The sequence below is a fragment of the Camelus dromedarius genome, chromosome 26 (genome assembly GCF_036321535.1).
Source record: "Camelus dromedarius isolate mCamDro1 chromosome 26, mCamDro1.pat, whole genome shotgun sequence".
NCBI classification, from domain to species: Eukaryota; Metazoa; Chordata; class Mammalia; order Artiodactyla; family Camelidae; genus Camelus; species Camelus dromedarius.
The window spans coordinates 13,510,358-13,523,053 of NC_087461.1; the positions used below are offsets into that span (position 1 = coordinate 13,510,358).

A 12,696-nucleotide genomic window follows, 5' to 3' on the forward strand; every position below is an offset into this window, starting at 1 on the left:
GTTTGGGTCTCACCACCATACCACACTACCTCTGAAATGAAAAATCAGCAGTTAAAGGGCAGCTCCTGACTCAGGGAGGTAGGGCACCCACCCTCTCTCATGGTTATCTCTTTGGAATCTGTTTCTGAATTGTGTCAGGTTGCCATCCTTTTTTCTTTTTTTAATAGAAAAATTTCTTACTAAAGGGGAGGAGGGTATAGCTCAGTGGTACAGCATGTGCTTAGCATGCATGAGGTCCTGGGTTCAATCCCCAGTACCTCCATTAAAATAAATAAATTAAAAATCTCTAATTACCTCCCCCTAAAATACACAAAAGAAATTTAGAAAAATAAAATAAATATGAAGAAATTCTTACTATAAAGTTACAAGAGCCATCATCAAAAAGTCTACAAATAAATGCTGGAGAGGGTGTGGGAAAAAGGGAACCCTCCTACACTGTTGGTGGGGATGTAATTGGTGCAGCTACTATGCAGAACAGTGTGGAGGTTTCTTAAAAAACTAAAAATAGAGCTACCATATGGTCCAGTAGTCCCACTCCTGGGCATATATCCAGAGAAAACTCTAGTTTGAAAAGATACATGCACCCCAATGTTCATAGCAGCACTATTTACAATAGCCAAGACATGGAAGCTAACTAAATGTCCATTAACAGATGACTGGATAAAGAAGATACGGTGTGTGTGTGTGTGTGTGTGTGTGTGTGTGTGTGTGTGTGTGTGTGTAATGGAATATTACTCAGCCATAAAAAAGAATGAAATTAATGCCATTTGCAACAACATGGATGAACCTACAGACTATCACACTAAATGAAGTAAGACAGAAAGACAAATATATTACATCACTTATATGTGGAATCTAAAAAAAATGATAGGAATGAACTTATTTACAAAGCAGAAATAGAGACACAGAAAACAAATTTATGGTTACCAAAGAGGAAAGTGGGAGAGGGATAAATTTGGAATTTGGGATTAACAGATACACACTACTGTACTCAGTATCTTATAATAAAATGAAAAAGAATACAAATAGGTATGTATAACTGAATCACTTAGCTGCACATCTGAAACATTATAATTGTACACCTCAATAAAAAAATAAAAATTAGAAAAAGTTACAAGAATAATACAATGAACCTCTATACTGTTTACCTAGATTCACCAGTAGTTAACTTTTGCCACATTTCTATGCACATGTGTGACAGAATACGATGTATTTTTTTCCTGAACCATTTGAAACCATAACAACTTTACCTTTAAAAACTAGGAACAGTCTTATCCACCGTAGAGCTACGATGAGGAATTTTAACAATGACACAACTGCTGTCTAATAAAATGACACATTCCAATTTCAAAAAATAAGTAAAAGTTCTCACAAATGGGCACCTGGCTTCCAAGAGGGGTTTGTATGAACCTACGCCTCATACCTTGTAAATACTGAGTACCAGTGAGGAGCCTACAACTACATGTTAAGTGCGTACGTTGCCAGAAAATCATGCGTATCCAGGGACTGATTCTTACATAACCAGTACAGCGGAAGTGTCAGTATACACAGTGATTGTGAGTGGCCACCACCATAGTTAAGGCATTTGGACTTTTACGTGGGAACACAGTTTGTAAAATAATGCCTGAAAAAATGCATTAACACTAGAACATCTACCTCTGGAGTGTAGTGACTAAATTAAGGGCCCTCCTGAGTCTAGACACTAATGTCTATGTATATCAAGGGATGTTTCTCCAAGGGTGGTCCCCAGACCACCGTGGTGCTCTATAAAATGCATGTTCCTGGCCTCCCAGCCGACTGAATTGGCATCTCAGGGCGGGGCCTGGAAATCTGCATTCCAACACACTTGCTTTTCACTTACACTGAAATTTGAGAACAGAGTGTACTGGACAAAGAGGAAGCAAACTGCAGGCAAATACAATTTGCAGAATTAGGAGCTCTCCTACAAATAGAATGCATAAACATGGTGATGTGCTAACTTAAATAGGGGAAAAAAGTCAATTACAGTTCCTCCCACAGTTCTTACTGCATTATCATTTAGTAGGTTTTTAAAGACTTAAACTTCTCCGTGTTATCCTTTCCGGGAAAGGACAGTGTGTTGTGAATTACTGTGATTACTCTATAGGGCTTGGGAACAATTCTAATTTTACACATTTGGCTTGAGGACTAACCGTAACCTATAACATACACCACCTGTCAGGACCTACGTTAAGGCCTCACCACCTGTCAGGACTCCACATTAAGGCCTCAATGGTCTGATTTTCATTTCATCCTTACAAGAATCCCACAACGTAGGTGTGATTGCTGTTTCATAGGTAAGGAAACAGAAGGAGAAAGTGATTTGCCCAAGGCCATTGAGTGTCAGAGCTTTGAGTTTTTAGTAATTTTTCTCAGCATTAAGATGCTCTGAACACTACAGGAGAGAGCCCAGTATGATAGTGTGGATGGACTTACCACTGAACTACAAACTTAAAAATGACTAAAATGGTAAAGTCTATGTTATGTGCATTTTACAATAAATAAAAAAAATGAGATGACCTTGCTTTAGGGTCCTGGAAATTTTTGATTATGTATGAGTGGACAGAATGGACAGAGAACTGCGGAAGACTCTGTAGCATGTGCGTTTCATCATCTTCTGTAAAAGGAAGGGCACGTGTCACCCTCTGAAGGACAGATAAACGAAGGGTGTCATTTTATGAGTGTACTCTGAAGGGTCAGGACATAGCCCACGTCTTCTCTGAGACCCCTCTCCTTTCTTCAGTGTCTTATTATCTTTCCTCCCACCTCCTTCCAAGTGATGGTGCGACACTGTGTTTTCATTTTTGTTTTAATGAAATACGAAAACCAGGCTGGAAATCACACAGGGCAGTCTTTAGAAAGGACTGATTGCTCTTGGGTAAGAATTTGAGTGGCTCTGTAGCAAGCAGCTGATTTCAAAAGTCAATTCATTATCTGTTGCAAGTGGAGACTGGGGACAATCTGAGCTGAACAATAGGGAACTTTAAAATGGGAAATAAGACTTTCAGTTACAGCTTCTGCCCTCTTTTCTCACATCTTCTGAAAATGCAAGATTTGGGGGCAGCTGGACAGGAGAAAAAAAAATCCAGCAAATACGTTTTTAATATCACCTTTTGGGAATAAAGTGTAAATCAAGCAATACTTTTCAGTCCATGAGTAAATATTCGTGAGTACCCTTTACATGTAAGATAGCCCTGTTCTTAAAGATCTTCTTATCACACACTGAGAAGATAAATACATAAGTCGATGGCTACATATCTACAGCTGGAGGAGCTGGAGAAGATGCTGCAGAAGTTAAAAATGAGCCACGTTCTATACGTTTTTAGAGAGGAAGAAACCACTGTGGGCCGAGATGATCAAGGGAGACTGTACAGAGAAGGTCAAAGTTTGAACTATGCCTTGGAAGATGTCCCTATTCAGACAGGGAAAAAGGAACACAGAGAGCATTTGGGGCAGGAGGAAAAACATGTACAAAGGTCAGAGGGGGTTCAGTACTGGGTGAATTTGGACCATCCATGCTCAACTACCTGGACTAGAGCTGGGGCACCCCTGATGAAGACCGGACCATCACTCCCAATTCTTCCCTTCTGCCCTGAGTCAGAACACACCAGTGCTGGCCATCTAGTGACAGTGCGGTGCCTCCCCCTAGAATGGCTGGAGCGCATGTCCTTGTCCCCTTATGTTGATTTTGGCTGCGTGACTTGCTTTGGCCAACAGAAGGTGGGTGGAAGAGACAGTGCATCCTCGTGAGGAGAGGACACAAGGGGCAGTGACGCATGTTTCTGCTCGTTCTGTGTCACAGGTGGCTGCGGGTCCAGTAGGAGACAGGTGGGACTATCTGGATGGGACTCACATACTGGAGCCACGGACGGGTGACCTGTAGACCCAGGAGAGAGAACTATCTGCTGTGATAAGCCATGGGGATTCTGAGGTTGCGTTCACACCTCGAACCCTGACTAATACACACGCCCACACTGGCTGGAAAGACAAGACTGGGCACTGAAGTCAAGAGCAGACCTTTAAGAACAACAGCCCATCCCGGAGGACAGAAATGTGATTCCTGCACGCCTTTCCTTCCAGCTGGGCCTGGTCCTCGATGGTCAAAGATAAATCTTGGCGGGAGAGGGAGGTTGGAAAGGAAAGGAGGAGGGATGCTGTGAGGTAACTGTCTCCCACAGTGCCCCTGAGGGGAAGAAGGACACTGTGGTTTTCTTTCCAAATTCTCCACCACCTAGTTTCATTTAAGAAACAGAACATGGGAATGAAAATTGCCTAAAATATCAATAGTGATTACCACTGGAGTGTGGGAACAGGGATGATTCAAATTTCTTTTCTTCTATTTTTCAAGTTTTTTCCTCAGGAAATTGATATATGAATTGTGAAGTCAGAAATATAAAAGATGTTACTAAAAGAAATAAAAAGCAAGACAGCAAGCAGGGGACTTTAATTTGTTTTATCGATACCTTCACTGCAAAAGAGATTCTTCAGGCCCCCAGCAAGAGGAATGGCTAATGAAAACACCAGAGTGCACGTCCCTCTCCAGACACAGACCTCAGCCCTCCCACCTCTCTTCTGGTGCAGGGTGAGGTCGCTGGCCTTTGCATGGTGGGGGCTGGATGTCAGCACAGCTGGGAAAACAAAACTCTCTGGCTTACCACTGACTTTCATCTGGCACTTTTTTTAGGATGAGCAGACCACTCTGGACTACAGTCATCTGGGAAGAGGGGACTTCCCCAATGCCAACGAGACTGAGAAACGAAGAGAAACCCAGCTGCTTCGTAAATAAAGTTGCTCTAATTAGAACAGTAAGATTCACTTTACTCCAAGGAGGCCGTCCCCCCTGCGTAGGAGGACCCCTGTCCTGACCCCATGCTTTAGAGGGTCCCTCCTCTGCCCCTCAGCCTGCCACTTTCAAACACTGTGAACCCATGCAAGCAAACCAAAATCTGAACCTCAAGTTTACAAGATCGAAACTTAAGGACATCCAGTTACAAAGAGTCAACTAGGCTTTAAGCAAGAGCTAATCAAATAATCTCCCTTCTTGGTTTCTGCACCTTCTCTCCGTAAATCTTTTCCCTGGTTCTTAGCCAAGGGGTGCTCCTCACTACTGATTTGGCACTTCCTGATTCGAATTGATGTTTGTTCAAATAAACTCTTAATATTTTTAATATGTTTCAGTTCATCTTTTTTTTTTAAATTGAAGTATAGCTGATTTGCATCGTGTTAATTTCTGATTCAGTTACACATATAGATATTCTTTTTCATTATAGGTCATTACAAGATATAGTAGGACCTTGTTGTTTATCTATATTAGTTTTTTAAAAGAGTTGTTTCTCTTTCTTAATATTTTATTTATTATTGTATTATTTAATTATTTTATTTTGGGGGGGAGGTAATTAGGTTTATTTATTTTTAGAGGAGGTACTGGGGATTGAACCCAGGACCTCGTGCATGCTAAGCATGCGCTCTACTATTTGAGCTATACCCTCCCTCCTTTATATATAGTAGTTTGTATCTGGTAATTCTAAACACCTAATTTATCCCTCTCCTCCTATTTCCCCTTTGGTAATAATCGTTTGTTTTCTATGTCTATGAGTCTCTTTCTGTTTTGTAAATAAGTTCAATTGTATCACTTTTTTTTTTTTTTTAGATTCCACATGTAAATGATACCATATGGTATCTCTCTTTCTCTATCTGACTTCAATTAATATAACTCTAGGTCCATCCATGTTGCTGCAAATGGCATTATTTCATTCTTTTTTAGTTCATCTTTTCTTATAGGTGACTGCTGAATTTCTGATGGGATCAAACCAGTTGACTTTTATACATAACTTGCCCACGTGGCAAGCGGTCTTCCTGCTGGATTTGATCTTGTGAGGTGGGAAGCGTGGCAGTATCGCATCATACACAGGAAATGCTGAACTGAGGTGTCATCAGAAAGCCTGCCAAGGCCACACAGTCAGCAGGTGACACTTGAGACACAGGTGAGAGACATGACTTTTCCAGTCACGAGTGGAGGCAGTGCCTTGGACTTGTGCCCGCAGAAGCACACCGCTGACGTCCCCAAATCTTTACTGACAGTTGTTTCTCGTATTTGAGCTCAGAAACTCCCTTTGCCTCCATTTTACGTCTCCTCCCTGATCCACCCCCAGAGGTAAGGAGCTTGTAAGAGAGTCATTTTAAGTAGTAAAGATTTCAGTGTTGGGATTTGAAGCCTGAAGTTTTGCACAACTTTGTATAGTTTAGTAATTTTCCAGAAGAACTGATACTCTGGGCCACATAAGCTCTTCCTCCGTCAAACTGCAGCTGCTCATCTGTATTCGACACAGCAGATGGGCTACAGGTGGGCCAAGAGCAGACTGGCCCTGAAGGCACGAATGCAGATTCCAAGGAGAAAGAGCAAACCGGACCTCTGAGGCACTGCAGGGATCTACACCTGCAGCCCCGTGGGAATCTGCGCCGTTGTCTCCTAAGGGCACAGAGGATGTCATTTACCATGTAAAACTCTGTGGCTGTTAGCACGTGGTTCTCCAGGAATGGGGGGCTGGGCCAGGGCTTTGCATCCACTTTTCTACAGAGAAGCAGCAGAATACATTTGGGCTTATGCGGATCTGGGCCTCCTGGGACCAGTTTCTTCTCCTTGTGAGAAACTGAGCCAGTGTAGTAACTTCTGAGTCCACTGATTCCACCATGGGATCGCCCTGCTAGCTGTATCCAATTTATCTTGTCTGAGGACATCCACAGTCACTAAGTCCCCCAGTTTCATTCTAGGTTTTCTATAGTCTAGAGAGCTCTGAACAGAAGAATCAACCTATGGAAACTGTTCATCGATGTTTCCACTAAGAGTCCTAAGACCAAACAAAGGCCTCCTTTCTATCTTTGACCTCAGTTTTCTCACCTGTAAAGAGGAATAGCAATAAAGCCTTCTTAACCGTCATAGCTGTAACAATTAAAGATAATACACGCAAAGCTTCTAGCCTGGCAACTTCCCTCTTTCCTTGGATCATCAGTTTATCCCTCAGCATTTGACAACAAGTAGCTTTTGTCACAAACCACCATGAAAACAAGTTCTAAGGTTTGATATCTTAAGAATTGAAACCCATTACTATTAAGTATAAGTCAGTTCCTGTCACTATCTTTATCTCTAGAAGTTTCCCTTCACAATCACAGAGGAAAGTCCCTTAAGACAAGGAATGTTCTGGGGGATATTGGGAAAGAGACAAAAATCCAGTCAATTCTCTTTCTCCTTGTAATTGCCTGGGAGTCTGAGAAGAAGTTAGATGGGGGTCTCAAAGGTGAAAAGATTTCTACTAATCTTGCAAGAAAAGGAAAACAGCCCAAGGAAAAATTTAGGAGCATGTCTCTAATGACATTTATAGATAAAATATTGCCCATCTGGTGGAAAAATACTAAAGTGGAAATGTGTAAATTTCATGTTAAATTTATGGAGGGTGAAATGAGATTTTTTTTTTTGAAGGAGAGGGAGAAACTGAGCATGTTTAAAATCTAGTTCATCACATTTATATCCCGACCTAGAACTCTTCCTGTGCTTCCTACCAGAGAGAAGGGCATTAGGATCCATCTAATTCCCCAGCCTGGAACCACAGTGTCATCCCTGTCTCCTTCCTGTTACAGCAGCATCCAAGTGTCTCCATATTCTGCACAATTCTGCCTCCTGAGTGTCTCCCAACGCCCTCCAGTCCACCATCACCTGCGCTTTCTGGGCTTCTGTAACCACCTCTCCAGCACATGGCAGCTGTCACTTCCACTGTCTCCAAACCCATTCTCTGTTGTGCCATCACAGGGATCTTCCCCCAACTCAGAACCCTTCAGCGGCAACCTGCAAGCCTCAGGATCAAGTCCAATGTCTTTTTTTTTTGTTTAAATAGAAGTATAGTTGATTTATAATGTTGTGTGTTTCTGGTGTACAGCATAGTGATTCAGTTACACATAAAAATGTTCTTTTTCATTATAGGTTATTATAAGATATTGAATATAGTTCCCTGTGCTATGCAGCAGGTCCTTGTTGTTTATCTATTTTATATATCGTAGTATGTATCTGCTAGTTCCAAACTCCTAATTTATCCCTCCTCTCCCTTCCCCTTTGGTAACCATAAGTTTATCTTCTATGTCTATGAGTCTACTTTTGTTTTATAAATGAATTCATTTGTATCATTTTTTAGATTCCACATATAACTGACATCATGACATTTGTTTTTCTCTGTCTCACTTACTTCAGTTAGTATGATAATCTCTAGGTCCACTCATGTTGCTGCAAATGGCATTATATCATTCTTTTTTATGGCTGAGTAATATTCCACTGTCTATAAATACCACAACTTATTTATCCAGTCATCTGTTGAAAGTCCAGTGGCTTTAACATGATCTGTAAAGTCCTTGATCATCTTGTTCCTGCTGCCCATCAGTCTAAAGGAGATCTTGCTAGGATCATAAGATTTTGTTTAAAACAATTTGGTGAAGAATAAAATCACAGCAGAAACAACAAATTGGTTCAAAAATCCCTCCTGCTTCTCCCACTTATTTTTCAGATCTTAGTGATTCAGATGCACTAAGTATTTAGTAGTGCTTAGTTTTTATACATCATTAATCTTTTAGGCCATTTGTGAAGATTTTTCAAGTTTTTTTCATTTTATCTCTATTGCATTCTTACCCAATTATGCTTATTTGGCATCTATTTCTAAAGTTTTGGGGCTTGTGGTGAAGCATTGGAGAGTGAAGTGAGTGAAGTGAGTGAAGTGAGTATAAGTCTATAGCCTCATGCCATGACTGCCAGCCAGGAAGACAGGGACCGATTCCAGGAACCGTGTGTCTGAAGTGAGGACCAGCTTTGACAGGTCCAGGGATGGTGGGAATAAACACAATACACTGTGGGCTGAATCCAGTGAACAGTGCCCTTGATTACTATCAGCTTCTGCATCTTCCGTCCTATCATAATCTGCCAATGGCGTGTTACTCACTGTCTCTACTTCCATAGAACAAACCCTAGACTTCAGCTTTTCCACCCACAAAGAGTAGGGCATGCTCCAGGCAACAACCTCAACCATGAGAGCAAAGCTGAGTCCCACAGTGGCAAGAAAACACAGCTTCATATACAACAAACACGGAGTGTGGCTACATAGGCAAAGTAGGCTGGTAGTTGAGACTGGATTTTTAAAAACAAACAAAAAATGCTGGAAACTGAGTAAACAGCCTGAAAATACATTTTAAACAAACCCCATACAATCATGACTGTAAGAACTGATGACTGGAAACGTCATTTCTGACCTGTTTTTATTTTAACCAATATGCTATTTGAATCAATTTCTTTTCCACCAATTGATCTGAACATGCTGTCGCTCCGTGTCCTCACCCCCACCTCTCCATGGTCCAGCCATACAATTTCCCAGGACCTAAATGAACTTCCTTCCCTCCTTCTCCTTGGACTTAGCACACACACCCTGTCTAGAATGTTCTCTTCCTCTTTACCCTTCACCTGGCTAATTCCAGTCAATTTCCCAGGTGAGCACTTGTGCATAACTTTCTCTGAGTAAACCTCCCTGCCCTGCCACGCACATTGACAGTTGGCTGGAGACCAATGTGGGACAGGTCTGTGACATTCTTGTATGTATGACTTGGGGATGCTTTCTCCAATAGGAAGAACAAGGCTTTTTATCTCGTAGAATGTACATTGTACATTTTCCAGGCACTCCCTTCACTTATTTCAACATCAAGAAGCACCAAATATGAACAATAAAGAAAAGAATATCTTTAAAATACAAAGCATTGATGGCTCAGAGTTCATTAACATATATTGGATTCATGTAGCCAAGCCGACACAAGGACAGAAGAGGACTAGTCAGCAGGTAGGTATATTTTGGATGCTGAATCAAAAGAAACAAAATGAATTCTTTACTTTCTAAATCCTTCAAGGGGCTCTTCGTTTACGTATGGCCTAAGAGTTGAGTTTGTGTTTCTTTGAAAGGGATAAATTTGTGATGTTCTGTGAGCTAATGAATGACGTGGTGAGAACACAGGTGACATTAAAAAATGGACATTTCATATGGTTTAACAAAAGGCAAGTCATCTTACCTGGGGGTTTTTAAATACAGCGTATTTTTCCTCTTTCTCCAAAAACAGCACTTTATTTTCTGTGTCTCTTGTCCAGTCTGATAAGACTTCGATGACATTTTCATGATCTTCAAAAAACCTTTCTGATGAAAGAAGAAAAAGCATTCTTTCAGACCCAAGACATCCGGGTTTCCAACAAAGAAATGAGCTGGTGTTGAGTTAACAATGCTTCATGCTTCTCATCAGTTTTTAGAAATTCCTAATTACATGATGTCACATTGTAGCACCTGTCATGGCTATTCTTCAGTCTCGGGTCTTCAACTTATTTTCCATAAAAAGCATGGCTGATGAACACTATAGAGACAGTCGTCCTCCACTGCTCTTTTTTCATATTCGAATTTTTGACTTTAAATAGTCCCAGGTGGAGGTAACATCCTATTTGGAAGGAGGACTATCAGGCCATAATTGGTTAAACAACCCTGAATGCAATCGTGAGGAAAGTGATGAGTACTGGAAAACATTGCTCCCTCAAACTCTAAAAACAACGAATGGACGTCGGAATCAACCCTAAGCCTGCCTTTGGAGACTTTCATTTCTCTATTTGGCCCAGAGAGTGGAAGAAAACTTCAAGAGGTTATTTCAGTGTAGACCATTTCCTCCAGAAAGAGGTGAACCCAAAGCTTCTAACACAGGCAATTCTGGATTCCAATGGGCCCTCCTGGGAGATGACTGTTCTGTGAGTGGTATTAAGAATGAGAAGTAACAGAGTATTTCTTTAATTGCTTATTAACTAAAAAAACAAAAACAGAAACAAAAAACTCATCAATTTCAATCAACTCTCCTTTGCTCTTTGGGGCTGAGCCTCTTCCACTAGACAAAGTGTCAGGTGTTGAGTGAGTGGGGAGGAACGGAGGGGAAACGGACAGTGATGTGAGGCCTGTGGCATAGTTACCCTATAGTTTAAGGAAGCAAACTCTAAGGAGACATCGGGTGACAGATACCCTGGCCCTCCTGCAATCTGCTTAGTTTGCAGTAAGAAGTGTCATCCTGTCACTTGCTCTTCCTTTTGGGTCCCCTAGAGAAGCAGCAGGAGTCACGCTAACTTTCCCCAAAGTCTGGCCACCTGTTCCAATCCCAGTCCCTTCACCACAAATAAATGAAGACGCGAGCACTGAAGCTGAGGCAAGGGAATTGATGTCTCGGGAGTCTTGACAGCCTTGACTCAAACTCTTCTTAATAATAGACCAAAACCCATGATAAAGCAAACTCACAAGTTTTTGGAGCACAGCCTACTGCTGGGAATGAGACTTACCAATCTGCAGTTCTGGATATATTTCATAAAGACACCAGTCCACGTTGCAGTCACAGTGGGTTTTCTCAAAAAGGTTGTCTAGAACATCTCGGGCCAACTGCCGCTCATCCACCATCAGTGACTTCGTGCTGTTATCATCCATGTGCACCTTGACAACGAGCTGAAGATAAAGCCACCCGAGCAACCAGTCAGTTCTGGCAATTTAACCACAGAGGTTAAGGTTTCAAGGTCGCTATTGCTTCTGTGAATTTAAGTCAGAAGGTGTCCTGCAAACTCACTCAATATGAATTCACTCCTATGCCAAGCACTTGTTTAAGGGGCTAGCAATACAGACATGGAGAAACCAATTCACGAAAACAGAAATAAGCACACAATATGCAAAGCGCTTGTCCGGCCTCCAGGGGCTGCATTCTGGGGAGGGAGACAGAAAACCAAGAGAACCAAAGAAGTGCTGAGTGCCTGCCTTCCCGACATCCTTCTGTTACTTGTTCAGGAGCATCACAGAGCCCAGAAGTGTTTCTTAATTGAAAGCCCCTCCAGTATCTTTATAATAAATTCTTCTCTCTTGCTGAGCTGGGGTTGGGTCCCATTTCATGCAACCCAAGAGTTCTGGGACACAGGTAAGACCAACTTGGCTAATCTACAGTTCTCTGGAGGCCGGGAGTTGCACAGTGACAGCACCACCAAGGGGTCTTGCTAAGAGGCAGGTGGTGTCACAGCACAACACACTGGAGATTAGAAGGGGATTAAGCCAATCAATATAGACTAAGAAAAAGCTACTATAGACTAAGAAAAAGCTACTATAGAGGCAAAGCTACTATAGAGGCAAATTAGTGATCAAGTTTACCTTTCATTCCATTAAAAAAAAATTCTGCTGCTTTGGGTTCATAGTCAAATTGGTAGCTATCTCATTCTAAATCTGGAGGGTTTGGTAGGAGCACAATGTACTCATCTTCAGTAAGGACACAGAATTTCATTGACAATTTGCCAAGGTTATTAAAACTTGTGATCCCTAAGAGAGGCCATGATGCAATATAACAATTCAAGAAGGAAGTAGCTAGGGTTTGGATTTTCTTTGTCACCTGTGTATTTATAACATTTTTAATGACAGTAGTTGCTGTTTATGTGTGCTACAGGTAATAACGGTGCTATATATCCAGTCTTCAAAAGGAAGAGTGGAAATGTGCCCACTAAGCTCAAATTTATTAGACACTTATGTTTAAGGCACGATTTCCCATGACTCCTTCTGGGAAGATCTACATTCTTATTTTATTCTCGGCCAAGACCACAGATCCTAC

The 12,696-nt window shown here is 41.5% G+C and overlaps 1 protein-coding gene across 1 annotated transcript in view; it reads right to left on the minus strand.

Moving 5' to 3' along the window:
* Positions 1-12,696, minus strand: part of APBB1IP (amyloid beta precursor protein binding family B member 1 interacting protein) — a 93,843-nt gene that overhangs the window by 27,979 nt on the left and 53,168 nt on the right. The window contains exons 7-8 of the mRNA XM_031444639.2: positions 11,399-11,558; positions 10,108-10,229 (exon numbers count right to left, since the gene is read on the minus strand). Of these exons, the coding sequence (XP_031300499.2) occupies positions 10,108-10,229; positions 11,399-11,558 (282 nt within the window). The remainder of the gene's footprint in view (positions 1-10,107; positions 10,230-11,398; positions 11,559-12,696) is intronic.